At 24.9% G+C, this 20,007-nt stretch overlaps 2 protein-coding genes across 3 annotated transcripts in view; one reads left to right on the top strand and one right to left on the bottom strand.

The window, feature by feature from the left end:
- The window catches only part of LOC129965383 (maestro heat-like repeat-containing protein family member 1), a 49,514-nt gene extending 44,435 nt beyond the window's left edge, over positions 1-5,079 (bottom strand). The window contains exons 1-2 of the mRNA XM_056079217.1: positions 4,863-5,079; positions 2,646-2,705 (exon numbers count right to left, since the gene is read on the bottom strand). Of these exons, the coding sequence (XP_055935192.1) occupies positions 2,646-2,703 (58 nt within the window). The 5' untranslated portion in view covers positions 2,704-2,705; positions 4,863-5,079. The remainder of the gene's footprint in view (positions 1-2,645; positions 2,706-4,862) is intronic.
- A 432-nt stretch (positions 5,080-5,511) lies between these two features.
- Positions 5,512-18,066, top strand: LOC129966515 (homocysteine-responsive endoplasmic reticulum-resident ubiquitin-like domain member 2 protein). Of its 2 annotated transcripts, none has more exons than XM_056080949.1 (9): positions 5,512-5,654; positions 6,712-6,861; positions 7,817-7,894; positions 8,958-9,029; positions 10,284-10,411; positions 12,139-12,273; positions 12,930-13,235; positions 15,173-15,332; positions 15,885-18,066. In XM_056080949.1, exons 2-9 carry the CDS (start codon positions 6,736-6,738, stop codon positions 16,053-16,055), a joined length of 1,176 nt encoding a protein of 391 aa, XP_055936924.1. In that variant the 5' UTR covers positions 5,512-5,654; positions 6,712-6,735; the 3' UTR covers positions 16,056-18,066. The 2 variants fall into 2 exon arrangements, with proteins under 2 accessions (XP_055936924.1, XP_055936925.1); XM_056080950.1 differs by lacking the exon at positions 5,512-5,654 and adding an exon at positions 5,718-5,836.
- Positions 18,067-20,007: the final 1,941 nt, after the last annotated feature.

The raw sequence follows: 20,007 nt of genomic DNA, 5'->3' as shown, positions 1-20,007 counted from the left end.
ATTAAAACAAAATTTATCAAAAGAAAATTAGTATAAGTTCATATTTATTTAGTAAAAAGTAAAGCAAATTTTGAAATACTTTCCTGTATTAAAAAATTATTACATTAAAATAAAAAAAATCTATCTTTATGAGAAACTTATATCTGATATAGAACCATTTAAATTAAGTTTGTTATTTTTCATTACGTCTATCAACACAAAAGTTAAGAATGCTAATGTTTGGGGAGCTGCAGAACTGTACATCACTGATTTCATGCAAAAGTCAAACATCACAATCTGTATATTACAAAGAATATATTGTGATTCAAGCAAAAATAAATAAATCTAAAAATTACAATTTTGCAATATAAACTTAGCATTATCTCTAATTAATACTTTATACTCTGGTAAAAATTGGTAAGTCCTTTGAATTTCTGTCGAGAAACACAGAAGTCTTTACTAAGTTTTACAGACATACTGCCAGGGAAAAAAAAAATCATTAAATGTACTTAGTAGCTTTTTGCAGATTTACTGTCAAAGAGTAAGAATCACAAATAAGCATAATAATTTATTAGCAATAATCTAATATTATTCTTCTTGGTGGTGTACAGCTACCTAAGCACCGCCACTGAAAGAAGCAGTATCGACAGGATACAATTATCCAATATTGAGGGGAATAGCATGATACTTATTCTTGGCAATTTCCTTAAACATGAAAAGTATAAGCTAAATGATTGGGCAGGATTAGTGAAGTAGTGGGATGGAATGCAAGTAAAATTTGGGATTGTCTGGGTTTTTCTCACATTTTTACCAATTCCCTACATTCTTTTTAGCCAAAGATTAATGAGAACAATATTATGGAGAAAACTTCTAATAAGACCAGGTTGATGATGGTCAGAATTGGAACCAAATTTGGTTCAAACAACTCACTCTGAAATTTAGGAACAATTATTGTTATATGGATATTCAGTAATGAAGTGTGATAATATGTATAGTGCTACTAAATCTTAGAAAACAACTTTACCTGAAACTCAAACACATACTATATATATGTGTGTGTGTGCCTACATTAAGCATAACTGGATAGACATTTTTAAAGCAGCTCTCTTTTTACTAGGAATTAGAAGAATTTCCTTATATATTCTGAATAAAGATTAAGTACAATGGTTTACATGATCTTTTCTTGCATACTTATATAGAATAAAACAAAGGACGCTGAAGGTAATAAAGGTAAATGACTGATGATAAACTGTTTTAATAATAAATAATCTTGTATTAATATTTTTCAGTCACAATCTATTAAGGAATCGCACAAAAATTGATGTTTATCATGATCATAGATGTCGAAGGACTCTTACATTTAAAAAGCCTACACTTCTCTATCAAGCCTCTAAATAGATATATAATGACTTGGTTTTGTAAAGGGAGGGGGAAAAAAGGGCAGATATGATACCATAAGAGTTTTATATTCTGTATAAACCCTTGTTGCTTTCAAAAAAACTCTTACAAATCTAAATCTGGAGCAAAGCTAGGAAAATAGTTAGGAAAATTAAGCTGATTTTGTTTAGAAATGCTGTGGATTTAATAGACTTTAATTATGATGGTACAAATAGAAATTTATTTAGCATAGTTATTTATATTTATGATCAATAAACCAAAATCATTCCAATCTTCAAGAAACTACAACAGTTCAAAGTTGGTCATTTACAGAGCACAGAAAAAACTCAATATGCTAGGCAGCAAGTCAGCTCAGATTCTCAATCAAGTCTAGCAGTTTCAGAATGCTCAGATAGATACACTGTTGAATGTATGCTATACATAACAGCAACTTCTGCATTAGCAATTACATCCATTCCCTTATATTTTTCTGAAGACTCAAACTTTCCAGAAAAGAAGAGAAATTTTGTGATGCCAAGTTACCACATACATTAAAAAGTGTTTCGCCAATCAGCCAAAATTGATGAAAAAGATCTCATCAAGAAGTCAAAGTATCTTCAAATTACAAAATTTGTAACAAAATGATAAAAGTATCACTAAAATAAATGTCTATTTTGCAATAATTTTATGGTATAATAACATGATAAAAAGATTATAGGAAAAATACTAAATGATACTTTAAAGTAAATATCTAATGTAATATAATAAAGCACAATACCAATATAAATTAGAATTAATATATTTTTCTATGCCTTCTATTTATTATTCTATTTTCTATGCTTTTCTATGTTTACATTTTGGCAGGAAAAGTCACCAAGTCCATAAAGAAATTTGGCAATTTACTGCGGTCAAGTAGAACTTTCAATTAATTATTTCATATTATAAGTCAGTTATTTAATCATCAAAGAATATATTGTAAGAGTTAGAAAATTATTAAATAATTTGGATTATTTTTCATAATTCAAAAGTTTAAAATGATAATATCTTAAAACTATAATTTTGGACTTATTAACTTATACCTAAATAATGACAATGCTTTTTAAAAAATGTAAAATTTAAATATATATCTAAATTCTTTATAAAGTTTTTTTGGTGATTTTTTTTATTAAAATATTCAAGCAAGTATTTAGAGTAATAAGTCTTAAAAAATACTTATAAATGCTAAAATATTAAAATTTTTTAGGTTAACAAATATTACAAATATAAAGGCACATAATATATGAACTTACTATCAATTTGCCCTCCAGTAGTTTTCACAATATCTTCACCAGCAACAGGCATCATCATTGCTAAGAAATAACAAAATTTTAAACAACCACAGCATATTTTGCTTTTGTACAAATCTAAATTACAAAATAAAAGGAGGATGCCCATTAATTTGTTTTTAATGGATATAAATAATATTCAGACAAAAAATGATTAAAATCTTAGTATATTATTTAAAATATGAATATTTAAAAAAAAATTTAATCAGAGATTTACAAAACAAAATGTATAATCACAAATTACTATTTAATAAAAATAAATCATTCGCTTGAGAATGTTTGAATAATCTTCAATAAATTTTCTTTTAGATATAAGTTAATATTTATAAATAATACTAATTTCCTGTTATTTATTAAAAACAAATTGAACTAAGTATAAGATGTGATGATATATTATTAATCAGCTATTTATCAACATATTAGTTATGATGATCAATCCAATGACAGATGGAATATAACATTATCTACTGACATATGTGCAATATACGTGTACCAAAATTTTTTTTTAATAATGTTGAAATAATTCTTTATGTTAAAAAATGTATTATTATGGAAAATTGAGACTTTAGTTACAGAAAATCTCATTAACAGAAAAATAAAGTTAGGATTTGATTAAGTGACCATTATTAAACAAATACATATATAATTTTTCACTTAATCCCAAAGCTATGCAAATTAAGTTCAAATACTCTACTTATAATTAAGTTCAACATTACAGAAACTATATTAAAAGGACCGTTATATTTTTGTATAACAATAACAATGGGTAAAAACTTTTGCAATAAATAAGTTAACAAGGTAATTAAAAGGAAAATAAGAAAATAAAATTTTGTCAAGTTGATCAAAAAGAATAAAAATTTTATTTTAAAACTGCCACTTTTGAGCTTTAACTTTTAAATAAACAAAGTAGAAAGTCTCATTATATTTTCACAATTATTTCACTTTCACATAGCATCTTTTAATGTTCCTTGCCTTTTTAAAGTAAACTATATTTTTCAAATTAGATTCAACAATTCACTGCTCCTCAAATCTATTGAATATAATATCTATATAAGACATATAATAGGAAAAAGACAAAAGTTTTATGTGCAGTAAGTAATTTTATTCAAAAAGAATGGAAGGAATATAGATACTCCAGAAATTTGTGTTAGTTACATATTAAAGTCTTGAGCTATTAAAATAGAGTTTAAAAATAAGAGATAAAGCAGATAATATGCATGTTTATCATTTTTTTTATTTTTCTTATAAATTAAATACTATCAATTTGCAGCCAATTACACTTTGATAAAAGAAACATTTTGTAATTACTAGAAAAGTAGGTTTCAGTCTTCAAAAATTAGGCCCCACCAAACCATCGTTTTAATGAAAGTAAGAAAGTATTCTTTATAATCAACTATGCACTGAAATAATTCAACAACTTCAATAATGCTTCCTTAAAAATTAGAGAGACTAATGATTTGATCATTAATTTCTTCCTACTCTATTTAGATTATTGTTATCAATTTTATTTATACAGTAAAATTATTTAAAATATGACTGAAATTTTAAAACATGTAATGAAATCATTATAAATTTGTATTTTTTCTTGATCAAAAATACTATATTTTCTCAGTTTTTAATGCAATATTGTATTGCATTCTGTAATAGTTTATTATTATCTTTCATTATTATATTGTTGTTAATAATTAAAAAGACAAACAATATAAAACCAAAAAACCTTAAGTAGCTGATCTTTTATAAAGTTTTTTTTTTTTCATCGATGTTATACGAGAAAGAGAGTGGTGTAGCGATTGAGAGCCATAGATCCGGCAAAATCATAAACAATGACATTTTGTCCAGAAGAAAAATAATAAGCACTTGTTCTTTTTTTCACTTTATAATAGACTTTAATGTTAATACATAACCATTTAAAATAACTGCACAATGCTTTATTATTTAATCTACAATATTAGAACTTCAAAATATTAAGACATTTACCTTAATTGTGCAAAATATATTGCCGTATTTTTTTGTAAACAAATAAGTAATAATATTACAAGTACACATATAATTTATTCATTACAGGACGGTTGCGGAAATGATTAACTAAATATAAATGTAAAATTTTTTCTTTCAATTACCCTAAAATTTAAAAGTTATTGTGTCATTATAATACGCCGCTCACACGCAAGAATTACTTACTTTAAATTCTTCAATGTGTTTGTATTCTTACAAAAAACTGTCAAGCTGAAATTATTTACTCATAAAAAGTCATTTCGTTAATTTCTAACAGTAAGGTGCAACCAGGTAAGAATATGTTGCATCCACACCTCTAAGGTATCAGATAATTCATTGCAAAACGTGAAAATGATTCATTTGTTTTCATCATGTGACATAGACTGACCTCCCCAATATTCACGAACCGATTTCGAAACTTTTTTGCATGTTGACTTGACTGTCACAAAACCGGCTTGTTGCCACCACTGCGAAGATATTATTATTTTGATTCATTTCTTTTTACACAAACTACTATATGGGAAGTCAAGAATAATTTGAGATTAAGTTCTCAAATAATAAGAATACATCTAAAAAAAACCTCAATATTCTCATCGACATGAAAAAATAAATTCATGGACATGCGTAATAAATTTAAAAGTAAAGAAATACAGGTGAAATCACAACATAACGATTATTTTGAAAGATACATCGGGAAGTTTACAATGTACTAAAATGACTAAAGTAAATATAATATCCTCTTCTTCCCCATTATCTTTATTAGACAATTTTACACTTTAATTAAAAGCTTTTATGATGGAAAACAGAGAAAAATGAAAACAATATTTTTGGTTTTGTATGGCATTGCTTATGTCATGAGATGATTTATTTTTATTTTTCTTGACAATGTAAACGTTGAGCCGTACGTAAACAACTGAAGTATTCGATAATATATGGGGTGTTGTAATGAGACAGCCGCTTATTAAGTAAACAAATGGAGTACGTCATGTCTTCCTTTATACATTACATTTTTTCCTAATTATTTTATTTTGTATAAGCCGCTTGACTCTATTATATAGGAATTATTTGCAAAGTTATCGCGAATAGTTTTATTTTCTATTTCTGTTGACTCTCATTTTCTCATATTTTTGTTTTACAGAAAGTTATTACCAATTTTAAATGTATTATAGTCATGTGAAAATTAAGCTCCTTTTTTTTTAAATGTAATATTGATTTAAATTAAAATAATTTGCATTACATTATATTGTGATTTGATTGAAAGTAAATTGTGCTTCAAAGTTTATCTAGAGTTTCTTGTGTGAATCATTTAAACTTCTTTTGAGTTCTAGCATTGATCTTTGTATTTATATGAAATGTTAAAGTCTTGAAATGTATTTAATATTTTCAATTTAGTTTTTTTTTTCTGCAAAAGTAATTTTTTTAACCTTTTTCTATATTATTTGTTTCATGGTGTATGTATAAAAGGATACCAATAAATCAGTACTTTTTACTTTTCATCATATATTTAATGCCTACATGTAATAGTTTGTTAATTTAATTTTAAAAACTATCATTGGTACAGTTTAAAAAATTCTTTAATATTTTTATCCTTTGTAGTGAAAAGTCTGGATTGCCATCATTCTTTAACTATAGATACTTTATACTTATAGTATACATTAAGATGGAAAATGCAATTAATATTGAGCTATGGTAGTAGTTTAATGAAACTGTTTCATTAACATATCCATTAAACAAAACTTTTATTGATGCATTTACAAAAGGTTAAACAGTTCATAAAACAATTTTGGTTAATTAGATCTATTTAATTATTCTTTTTTCCAAAAGAAAGTTTAAATAAAATTTTCAATATTTGTGCGGTTTCTGCCAAATTATATTTTTAATGCATAAAAAGTTATTAATTTACATCTGTGTGTATGTAAAAATTTAATGTTCTGAAAAGGCGTTGAAAAATTTTCCAAATTAAACGTTAAATCATTTGTCTATAATTATTGTTTTATCTATATTATTTGTATTAATTGCCTTCTTTTTATTTTAGTTAACTTCATATACTACATTAGGAATGGAGATCCAACTAATTATAAAAGCTCCAAACCAAAATGTAGATGATTATATTGTAAATTGCAATTTGGACTGGACTGTTGAACAATTAAAGAATCATTTATCACAATCATATCCAAGCAAACCAGTAATAATTTTTCCTTTCCATAAAATTTTTTAAAAATATATAAGGTAGTTCATTACATTATATAAAACTAATTCCACATGATTATTAACTCTAAATATTTGAGATGGATTATTTTGTTTGTTCTATTTTAATTAGTCGTATTTCTTTCATAAAATTATTTTTTGTTAAAAATTAATTTTGAACTTTTGATATTAATATCTTTTGATAATAATACACTAAGAATTTGTAATACAAAACCAACTCTTATTCCTTTAAGCTTGATGTTAAAGTAAATATATCAATAGTAAATTAACAACCAGCAAAAATAATTGTTAAAATGAAAATAAATGTAGCATATCTTTTAGTTTAATTAATTGATACACTTCATCAAATAAATGTATAGATTTGAAATTCTTACTTAAAAGAGGTTTCTTCATCATATTTAAAAACTGATGCAAGATTTGCCAAGGTTTTAGCAGTTTGTATTTCTTATATAAATTGCAAAGAATATGAATGATTTTTTTAAAAAAAATCTATAATTCTTATGTTAATCCACAAGAAAAGTTACAGTGAAATTTTGCTACTATGTTCCTTTCATGGAATGAGCAGTTCTGACTTAGAATCAATAATTAAAAATATCTTACAGGAAATCTTTGAAAGAAAAATTCTTACAGGAAAATTTCTCCTTAATCTAACCATCTAAATAGCACTTTTGTATGACTATAAACAATTGAATCAAAAGAATATCTGTTTGTGCTTTTAAATAAAATATTCCTTTTTCTTCAAGGTCTGAAATAAATATGTAATGATCACAGTATGCATTTTGATTTATTTGCCTATAATTTATGGTTAATACTAGTACTAAAAGAATGATAATTTTAAATCAATTGATGAAATTTGTTTTTTAATTTAGATGATAACAAATTAATTTGCAAATTGTACATTTTTAATTTTTTTTTAAATTTTATTTATGTAGGAAGTTGGGCAGCAAAAATTAATATATTCAGGAAGATTTCTTCATGACCATTTGCAGTTGAAGGATATTTTGAGACATGTAAGACATCATATTTTATTATTAAATAATGATATGCTAAATATAACTTATTTTATATAGCTAATTTATATGTCAGAGAACTAACAGATCTTTCTTTAAATTTTTGTTTGCACATGCAATTCAGTACATTCACAAAAGTGCCAGTAATATTTACAATTTTATGATTCAAATGAAAGAAAAACTTTAAATAGCTTTCTTAATTATACCTTATCGAAAGCTTAAGTTAATCTCAGTTTGAATTTACATTTTTTCTGATGTACTTTCTTTGTAGAAGAATCATATTTTTTTTCCTTTGGTTTATAAGCTTGTTTTAAAAAATATTGTTGAAAAAAAAATGCATACTTAAAAAAAAATTTAAAGTTTTACATGCATTAAAGAATTTCTATAGCTGCACAATGATAACTCAAGATGATTGCTTAAAGAAAATGTTTGTGAACATGTAATTAGTGAATGATATTTTAGAACTATAGAGGGGGGGGGACCTCTATGAAATGATACAATTTTCAATTGATGCTTAATTTTTTTTAAGAATATTAATTGATTAACTAGATTTATTCGGATATATTGATTGCATTAAAATGCATTATGATCATATGTGGGGCTATTTGAATGATCATGATGGCACTGTATATAGCTTTATGTGCATTGTCAACTTCACAAGATCTATTGCTATTTGTTCCTAATTGTAAAACCAGTTAAACCATAGTAAATATATAAACAATGGTAAAAATAAAAACAGCCTATGTTTTATTATTTACTCTCAAAATATAATGAAATATGAAAATTAAAACCAGACTATAATTTTAATTCCTGTCTTAATACTTATTTATTTTAAGATAATTTCAAATCATTCTGAGGTATACTTATTGTATTTAGGAATTAACTAAAATAAAAGTATTTTCAATCTTAATCTGCTAATTTTCTAAAAAAAAAAAGAAAAGTGATGCTTTTTTTTTTTTTTTTTTAATTTATGTGCTAGACATTTTATATAAGTGTCATTTGTTATACTTAAACAAATTTTGTTATCTGTGCACATTTTTTCATAAGGTATTTATATTTGTAGGATGATGATCAATATTCTATTCACATTTTTCATTTAGTCTGCAAAAGTGATTCTACCACTACTTGTATTCAGGTATTATCATTTTTAATAAATTGTCTATAATAATTCAAAATGCTGTCAAGTATGTGTTATCTAAAAGGGAATAACTGGTAAAATTTTTAGATTGATGTTTGTTTTAGAAATTCCATTTTGTTCAATTAGTACCTTTGTTAAAAAATATCTATAAGTACTTTTTCTATCAATCAGAATTCACAGATTAAAAAAAAAAAAAAAAAAAAAAAAAATCCTGTCATAAAAAATTTGAAATCTTAAATTATGTAATTTTATGAATAGTATTATAGTCATGCTTAAACTAAACAATGAATGAATAAATAAAAAATAATAAAAAAAAATGTGGAAATTAATTTTGAAAAAGAAACCTTCTTTTGTGATAACTGACTTTTGAAAAGTATTAAATTGTAGCATTCCCGAATGTAATATCATTGGAAAATGAATTCAAATTTAATGATGGGTACAAACTTGGATTTTAATTTTCAACCCCCTTTTTTTTTCTTCTGAAAGTCCAGCATTGTGATACTTTTTGAAATCGTAGAGTAAAATGTTAGGACAAGATTCTGTTTTGATATGTAAATTTTGATTAATAAGAAAGTATTTATAACATTTTTTGACAAACCTGTTTTTTTATTTGAATTTAAAAAAAAAATAATAAAGATGTTGATCATAAAATTTTACCAGATATCCTTTTTATATGTCATGTACTTAAAAAGAATTTCAGAAATTCTAAACAAATTTAAAAAAAAAATCATTTAACATTTTTATTTTTTCAACATTTACTTCTAATTTAATTAAATTGTGACTTTACATTTTATTTGTAATTCCTTTTAATGTTTACAACTCAATTTTCACCCTCATTCAACTTTTGTCCTTTATTTATTAATGTATTTGTTCTCGAACTTGGCTTGTGGCAGCCTGTTTTGAATAATCAACTCAGCAACTTAAACCAATAAAATTCCCATTATTTAATCTACATTTTGCTACTTTTCATCACAAATCAACTGAATTAGCAGTAGGCAAATGCAATGTCAATTGTGTCTTTAATGAAGTTAACTGAAAAGCACCAAAATTGCTTGAATTGGTGAATTCAATTTTCATAATTTTCTTAAAATTTGAATTTGTACTTTAAATTTTAAAGAAATTTTAAACTTTTGTGGCTCTAAAGAAACTGCCTGAAAATCTAAATTACCTGAAAAAAAATTGAATATTAATTTCTTAAAATACCTGTTTTAAACCTTTGCCTTTTTAAAAGTTAATTTCTGTTTCTTTCAGCATTCCAAATCTAGTCAAAAGCGGTACAATCAGCCATCATCTTCATGTTCTTCGAATGAAGTTACTGCAGGGCAATCTTCAGAAAATGCACTTAGGCATAGAAATGTAAACCCTATGTCACATGTGAAGTAATTAATATAAAATGTTTATTTTTTCTAAGTTTTTCATATAGTATTAATCTTTTCTTTATTTAACAAAGGAAGTTTTTTTTTCCAGTATTATTTTTAAATAATATTTGGTTCTCCCTTTTCATTCAGTACTCATTTATATTTAATTTGAATGTTGTTAAATATATTTAGAATTAAATCTGATTTATTCTGTTTTTAAAAAGACTAACTATATATATATATATATATATATATATATATATATATTTAAATTTTGAATTTTTTTAAATATATTAAATATGAGGTTATTTAAATTAATAATAATATAAAACAAAGCTCTTGCTTTTCTTTAACATTTAAACTAGATTCAATTCTAAACCATCAATTCATTAAACCAAAAAAAAAAAAAAAAAAAAAAAAAAAACATTCAAATATTACTACTAAACTAAAATGTAAGAAAAAAAACTTGTCTTCACATAAAGAAATCTGTTCTTTAATTGAGGATAGGAGCAAGTGGACATCATTCATGATCTGAAAATGGATGTTTATTGGATGCATTAATTATTCAGTTGTCATAAATTATACTTTTATTTTTATTGGATGCATTTCAATTTTCCCCATTTTTATCAGATTTTTACTGCAAATACTCTTTTATGTGCCTCATGCTTATTCTTTAGTTGTCTTTGTTTCCAGAGTAAGTTAGAGATGTTAGATCACTTTCTTTGCTTTTGTTTTTGGATATGATTTATTCTTTCAATTTCTTTTTATATACAAAAAATTCACTTGAATATATAAACTTTATTGTACTCATGTGAAAGTGCTCGTATATCAGCTATTTGCCAGTCTACTCCTACAAGACAAGTACTTCTCAAAACTTTACTCCCCATTGTTTATGTTGGCTTAAAAACTGATTAATTAATAATATTTTGGATAAGAAATAACCTTTGTCCCAAATGCATTGGGATATAATAGTTCAGGAATGGTTCAGAGCAAAATTAAAGCCACCATTTATTACTTAATTTCCTCCTGAAACCTTACTGAAAACTTTAAAACAAATCTTGTAATGGAAGGAATCTTTTGAAATCTCTTGAATGTTTTGTGGGTATGCTAAAGTTAAAAAAAAAAGGCCAGATTAGATGCAACAAGATGATGGAAATGTTCATATTTGTTACAAAAAATAGGTTGTAAGATGATAATTTCTTAAAAAAATGAATAGATTTAGTTTTGTAGAAAATAAAAATTTTCTGTAAAATTCTCTCTAAATAAGAAATTAATTTTCTGATAAAATGAGACTACACTTGTATAATCAATTACTAATAATCGCAGAATTGTAAAAAAGAAAGAAAAAAAAAACATTAATTTTTTTTAAATGTATTTACTTTTGATAAATAGTATCTCATATTTCTACAGGCTGCAAACCATATTAAAGATAGTAAATGAAATACCAACTTAAATTCATTTTTTTCACCCCCCCCCCCCCTTTTTTAATACTAATTTTTTAATATCTTCCTTTTTTTTAAAAAAAAAAAACCATTTGTATAGATTAAATAAGACAATTATTCAAATAATTTGTTAGTCCAATTCCGGAGTGCAAAGATTTTTTTTTTCCATGCACTATTTGGAAATTAAAAATTTTATTAAAAAAATTCCAAATAAAATTTCTGTAATTGGCAGGTCATTTAGGTTTTTTAATGTGTGCTATATGCATTAAATCTAATTTTTTCTTAAAATATTTTCATATTTTACAGCTCTTTTTATCCTCAACTACCCACAGTATTACCTCCTTCTGCTATGTCTGGTTTTGTGCCTGACTCTCAGGCTTCAGCACAGATTGCAGCTATGCAGCAGATGTATGCCTATTATTTAAGTCAATATATGCAAAGGTAATTATTTAATTATTTATATGATAGCTTTGTATGCAATAATTATATTATTCTAGTAAAATCATTGTTGTTCTTCTCTTTCAAAATGTCAGAAAATAATGGAGGTTATTGGCAAAAGAATAAATATGTAAACCAAATTTAAATAAAAGGTTAATTTTAGGGGAAATAAAAAAAAAAAAATACATTAAACTTATGAATAAGCTTATGATGTTTACAAGATTGAGTTAAAAAATACTTGTGTTGTGCTATGTGCAAAAAACCCCAGGACATATTCTATTGATAATTTTCTATAAAAACTACTCCACTCTCCAAACTTTCAAAATCAAATATTTTTTTCATAATTTTCCTTCGAATCATGAATTGGCAGACTCCCAATATGATTGCCTGTTAAGTTGTTTGGACAGTTTTTAGTCACATATTTATCTATTTAAAAAGAGTTTTCAGTTTAAGTGATGAAAGTTTTTTTTTTTCTTTTTTTCTTCTAACTAAAGTGAGAAATGGGGATTTTAAAAAGTCTTCAGCATGCTGTTAATTCAAAATCATACTCTGAAAGCAAATTCTTTCAAATTTTAATTTGCATTATTTATATATTTTAGACTTTATTTTTTTTATAATTAATGTATACTTTCGCATGTTAAATAAATTTTTCTTCTCAGTATGAATATTGGTTCCATGCCAGGAAACAATGTAGATTTGCCCAACCTGGTGAATTTTCAACAGCCTCCTAATACCAATGAACCTGTTGCTCCTTCTCCTCCTCCTCCTCCTCCAAGGCCAATAAACCAAAGAAATAACATTCAAGGCCCATTATTAATGGATGAAAATGATGAGGGAGTACGCAGGGACTGGTTGGAGCATGCTTTTGTTTTGCTTCGATTTTTGATTCTTTTTTGCATTGTCTACTTTTATTCCACACCTGAGAGGCTAATGATTGTTATGGTTGGCACAATTGTTATATTTCTGTGAGTATTAATGTTTAATTATTATTTAATTTTTGTGTATGTATTTTATTGTTCTATTTCAAATAGCATAATTTAATAATATTGTTTCTTAATGTTATTGACTTTTAAAATAAAGATTCTTTTGTTTTTTGAAATGTTAAACAAGCCATGGCAAAAAAAGTATCATATTTTCAAATGACCTTTGTCTTGGTGGAAAAGATAAATATATAATAGATGTAGAAATGTATAAATTCACCATAAAATACCATTAATGAAATGAATTATTTTATCTTAATTTTAAAAATAAAGTGAATAAGTTAGTTTATGTACCTTTAAGATCTTGACAATTTTTCACTTATCTAAAATGTTGTGTGATTATCCCTTTATGGTGCAGTGTTCCACTTCATGGAACACTTTACTTCGCACGCTTCTAAAATCTTTAAAGTCAGTTATAAATCTGGGGAAAATGGGTTTAGAATTCACTTTTAACTCACTTTTTTAATAATAGATGACAGTTTAAAGCAAGCAGATCCATAATTTACAGCTATAGAGCTCTATGTAAAAACCTAATTTTTCATGAAATTTTATTGTTTATCTAATAAAGAAGTAATTGTTTAAAAAAATGTTAATGTTATTTTGTTGGTTGTACCTTAAACTATTTATTGTATATATTTAAAAAAAATTTAAGAAAAAGCATATGCATAATGGTTGGATAAATGTAGGTGTTACATCAGCTGGAACATTGTGCAGATTGTATTATGCTATGGGATGCTATGATGGAAAGAGAACACTTATGACTTCATTTCCTGTTCTTTCTTTATTGTGGAAAAGAATTTAATTTAAAGATAATTGTTTAAAAGAGTTAGAATTTTTGGAAATTACCGACCTTACTCTGGGTCTCTGAAGTTTTGTGTATGTGTGTGTTTTAAATCAGTGTCTTTCATCATCTTTATTTTTAGCACTGAGTTTTCTGCTCTTTATTTAGAGTTCGCTAACGTTCTTTTATATAGTTTTGTAAATATTTTTTAAATTATATATGTATATTATAGTTCATTTTTTTTATTTTATATATAATTGTAGTTACTTTATTGCAAATTAATTGAAAATTGAAATAAAGCAGATTGTAATTAATTGCATTAAAGAGATATTTAAAAAGTTTTAATTGCATTAGAGTTTTTTCAAAGCATCAAAAATGCTCCAAGCATTGCCTTTAATTAGTAAATCTCAGTATGTCTCCTTGTAGTGCACCTGGGGTCATGTTAAATCTGCTGCACAGGTATAAAGTAGTGCCTTTTATTCAAATCCAAGAGATTTTACTCATTTTTGCACTATGCTACAATCACGTTTCAAAGCTTTTGCGATGCAGTTTTCTAGCTGATGGAATCCCCATAGAATCAAAACAGTGAATATAATTTTCACAAAATTTTACTTCTGTACTTTAGGTTTAAATAGGCTACCTACAACTTTTTTGTTTGAGTTTAAAATTTAAAGGGTAAGCACTGCAAAGGGTTAAGGAAATTTAATAGAGAAAATTGTTTTTCTACTGAAAAAAATAAATTGATTTTTTAAACGATTAAACTTATATGTCTCTATGATGTTTATGATATAAAATAATAAATTGTCCACATTATTTTTAAATTAAGAAATAAATTTAGATGTCTTTGTTTTAATTTTTTAAAAAAAGAGCACTTTTAAGAAATTTTATTGCAGTGATGTAGTGATTTTTTTATGGGATTGTTGAAGGTATATAAAATTTTGATTATATGGATTTTCTACAAACCTTGATTTAAAGCAGTACACTTTGATTATTCCAAAGTAGCAAAGAATTGACTTCATTTGGGGAGGTAATCCCCCCACAGCATCCAAATGTATTATATCAGTAATATTGTTTGTGCTTGTTTCTTTATAAGAATTACCAGTTATATTTATTTTCGTTTTCACAATTTGTATCTTTACAGTTATCATGAAGGATGGTTTGTGAGACGAGGCAACCCAGCAGCTGCTCCTGAGCTTTATGTACCTCAGGGACCTATCAATAATCTTGATGTGCCTAATAATGAAATTGAAAACAATGGAAATGAACACCCTCTAGTCAATCAAAATGTTGGTGCCAATTTGGTAAATATTTTAAATATGTTTTGATAACATGAAATTATTTTTATCAGTTTACTTTTATTAGTGATGTAATTTTTAATCAGTTGAATAAGTATTACTAATAATAATAATCTAAATTGCATTATTGACTTAAAGGAAAATAGTTTTTCAACAACAAATGTGTGCTAACTCAGCATTCTGAAGGATATTTACAATACTGAAGAAATAAAATGAATGAATTGAGATAGTCCTAATAAAAGAAAAGGGCATGAATCAATGGGAAAGAATTTTTACATTCAAATTGTGAGGAAAAATTTGTCAATGTTTAGTTATACATGTATATTTAATCTTGTCATAATTTGAAAAAAAATATGCATTATTGATCATTCTACATATTGTATGATATAGTTTAATATTATTAAATTTTTATTACTATGTTTTTATATTTTTGCATTTTATTAATTTTATAAAATAGCATTATTAAATATTGTAAAACATATTCACTTCATTCCTTCTGAAAATCCTCCTTCATATCTCTTTCTTTTTAAACATTTTTCAAAATTTGTTTTAATATAGGAAGTGCATAATGAACATGAATTGGAAGCTGCCATGGATGGAGAGGAACCTCCACATGCTCAAAATCCAGATGTAGTTAATAATAATCATATATTTTCACCACTGACATTTCTACAAATTTTTCTCTCTTCATTAATTCCAGATCCTCCACCACCAGTTAATATTAACTAAATCGGAATAAATATTCCTCCTATTAAGCCTTAACATTTAGATGTTGCCTTTTTCGAGTTTTAGTTTTATATACATGTACATATGTTATATGTTGTTATGTTATATATGCTCTTGTTAGACAATTTATATTTCTTCTCATATCTGTGTGTGGAATGTTGTTTATTTTATTGCTTTTCTTAAAAACTCTGAACCTGTAAAAGTTGTATGGCATTTTTGAAGTTATGTAAAATACTTTATCTGCAGAAACTCTACTATATAATGATCTTTTAAATTAGTTTTTACTTTTGAAGGAAAAAAAATGCCTTATATTCATATTAAATTATTATTTTGTGATATCAATTAAATTTTGTTGAGTTTCATGTCATTTTGCTTATTTTTTGCTTTTACTGCACACTTCTCTAGTTAGATTTTTAAAAATATATTTTATGTGCTTGTTATTTTCTTTTGAGAAAATAGGCTTCATCCTTGAAGATTTAAGTGACTGTGGATATGCCCTTTTCTCTAGAAAAATATTTTGTCAATTTGTATTTTTTTAAAAAGTCTTGTGCCTTTGCCAATCTGAAAGGAAATAAATTATATATATATACACATATAATATGTAGATAACTTCTTTTGAATTTTATTTAGAACTTAATGTAACCTTTTAAAATTCAATTCAATTCAATTAAAATCGAAATTAATGTTTGTTTCAAGATCACAGCATATGAAACTATAATTTGTTTTTCCTTCATGTTGTTTGAATTATTAAAGAATCTTGAAGAATATTTATTTATTATTTATTGATGCTGTCTATTTATTTATTATGACTTAATAATTTGATAATGATTTTAATGGTTTGATAATCTTATAAAATTTATATGAAAACTGTATTGCAAAGTGCATTGATTAAATTTAAAATTTATATTAGATAGATACTACTTGGAATTATTTAATATTTTCCATTTTTAAAAAATATTATTTTCTAAGACTCCATAAGCAAACTTTGAGAATTGTTTTTTCAAATGGCTGTTTTTAATTTGATATTGATAAACATTACCAGAATATTTAATAAAAAAATACTTTTTCAATACTATTCTCTTTATTGATATCTGCTGAATTTTGCCAACTTCATGGTTTTATGTATTATGTGTTGAGCTGTTATTTTCATAATTGGTACGATAGTTTTGCTTTTGATTATCATACTTATTTCTAAATTAATCATTTGAAATATATTTCTTAACTGATTGTCTGTAGAAGCCGTATTTGTATCTCGTTATTTATTTATTTTTCTAATTGATTTTATGTAATGCTTCAAAATGTTTTAGTAATTTTTGCAGCATATGTTCCTCTCCCCCCCCCTAAAATAAGGAATATGCAGTTTATTGCTTACTCATTAAGCAATTGAAAGGATTTTGCTTTCTTTGTGATGCATTTTATTTTTCTGAAAATTAAAACATGCAATTACATAGGCCCAAGAAAATAAACTGTAGCAAAAGTGACATTATGATATTAAAGTATCTAAAATACGGAAAGGAATTATAAGAAATAAAATCTAACTTCACATTTCCAAGCATGACACATTTGTGCAGAATCACAGATTCAAGCATTTTTTGACTTGGATTTTATCATTCTTGAAACAATTTTCTTTTATGTAGTAATTCTACATTACTTTTTATATTTCAAGCATGTTTTGCATAAATATACATTTTTAAAATTCAGTTAACTGTGCATATTTTATTTCTTGGTACAAATGTGTAGCACATTTCATTATTTTATGAAGTTCAATTTTATATATTCCGAACCCGTGTCATGTCTGAATTTCATTTTTGCAAACACTTTAAGCAAATTTTATTCCTGGTCAAGTTTAGCTTATTCTGTTTGCCTCTTTTCAGGAAATTAAAGCTTGTGATTCTGAAATCCAAGGAATCAGTTCTCTCAATTGATTCGAGAATTTACTTATTTTCTTTTATAATGAAAGATTTATGTACAAGAAGAATTTTAAATTTTGGCCAATTAAAATATTATTTCAATTTCTCTTGTTATTGATTCTGTATATAGATAGCTTAAGTGACTCAGTCATTGTTGCAATATAGATTCTTGTGCCTTTTTATGGTTATGGATAGAATATGAGATGAACACTTTTGATTGAAATATAAATTCTTATTGCACATGTTATCGGTCTTTGGAGGTTGAAATCTTATTTTGTTTAATTTTAAATAGCTTAAAATACTTTTTATAATATTTAAAGTTAAATAATATGTAATATTATTTAATTATATATTGTATAACATTATTTATATTATTTATTTATGGAGTTATTGATTACTAAGTTCAATTGAAGTTAGCAGTATCAACTTTACTGAAACCGTTAATTTGAATTGTCTTTGACTAACCTGTGATGCTCAAATCCATGTCATTTGTAGCCATTTAAAAATGTTTTTTCTTTTATTGGTCATTTTTATTTATTATTATTATTTAAGTTATTGCATTTTAACTGCAACAAGCTAGCAGTGCTTTGGTAATCAGTAACATTTTTTGTAAATTATATAGTAATATTTATATTCTTATGTCAAATTCAAAAGAAGGCATTTATGAAAAAAAATATATTTTAAAATTATTAAATGGTGTCTGATTTATATGTTGGCCACCCTATAGTAAAAAATATTGTCATTATTATTAAATTAAAGACTACAATATTCATAATTTTGCCTCTATTAAATTATAATTATTAATTAATTTTTATTAATACCAATATTATCCATTATATTATAAGTTCATTGTTAAATATTTTGACAATTTTACTTTTCTTCATTTGAGCATAATTTCGATTTGCAAAAATATAGCTAAGCAACCTGCATGCCAGTGTTTTAATAAAAGTTTTTAAAAATAATTTTGTTCTGAGAAAAAGATAGCCTGTCATGTCTGTCAGAGTTTTATCAATTTCAATGTTGATCATCTATCATACAATTAGTATTGTTAATGAAGGAAAAACTTTTTTGCATTTTCCTATATTGTGCTTTCAGCTTGTAATTCTTTTACTAATTAAATATCCTCAAAGATGTACCGTTCACTCATATATATACATATATAAAAATTATTTTGTGTTTTGGCTGGTATATGTTGAATTAATTTTAGCTCTGATTTAAATATTGTTTCTAAAAGTAGAAGGAATGAAAGACTAATCTAATTGAACAAAAAATAATTTTTATTTAAAATTAAAAAAAAATTGTTTTTAACTATATAATTTATTTATAATATTTTTTTTTAATTTTATTTTTTTGATATTTTTGTACATAAATTTCAACATTATATTTCATTATTGCAATGAAATTCAATCCATCTTTATTGTTTCTTAAAATTAAATGTCTTATTTTCTTCTATTGTTGAAAACTAAAGAAATGTTCTGTTTATTATTTCTCAATTTATATGAGAGATATGAAAATGAAGTTATACTTTAAAAGACTTCATGTTTTTAAAGGCACTATAATATGCAACTTGACTCCATTAGGAAGTTCGTTTATATCATAAATTAGAACAAAAATGCAGCTATTAAAATAACATTACTTTTATGTCTATTTCATTTGATGCTTTAAAGTTATATTTTTGAGGGAATCAAAAGAATCAAGTTATGCATAACACATTTAATAGAAATTAAATATAACCTATATTTGTTGGTAAACAACTAGTTACCAAAGGTAACTAATATTTCATAAAATCAAAAACAAGAGGATAAATTTCTTAAATTTTTACATTTGAAAAAAGTATATAGAACCGTTATCTTTTCAATAATGTGTTGTATAAAATTCAGATTTCCTATTAATTGTGGGATGCAATTCAAATATGCACTTTAAGTCAATGTTCCATAAATGTGGTGTTCGATCACAAATGAAATCTCTTGAAGTATTTGAGATCGAAGGAGCAGCATATGTTTCTATAAAGACTTTTTATGGCAGTTAATGAAAATAACCATGGG

The sequence above is a fragment of the Argiope bruennichi genome, chromosome 4, assembly GCF_947563725.1.
Source record: "Argiope bruennichi chromosome 4, qqArgBrue1.1, whole genome shotgun sequence".
NCBI classification, from domain to species: Eukaryota; Metazoa; Arthropoda; class Arachnida; order Araneae; family Araneidae; genus Argiope; species Argiope bruennichi.
The sequence above is the reverse complement of the archived record's forward strand: the minus strand, read 5'-3'. Positions and strand labels throughout refer to the sequence as shown.

Coding starts and splice junctions, on each gene's coding strand:
- LOC129966515 (XM_056080949.1), top strand. CDS start 6,736: ATGGAGATCCAACTAATTATAAAAGCTCCAAACCAAAATGTAGATGAT. Junction 6,862..7,816: donor AATCATATCCAAGCAAACCA/GTAATAATTTTT, acceptor TTATTTATGTAG/GAAGTTGGGCAGCAAAAATT. Junction 12,274..12,929: donor TTAAGTCAATATATGCAAAG/GTAATTATTTAA, acceptor TTTTCTTCTCAG/TATGAATATTGGTTCCATGC.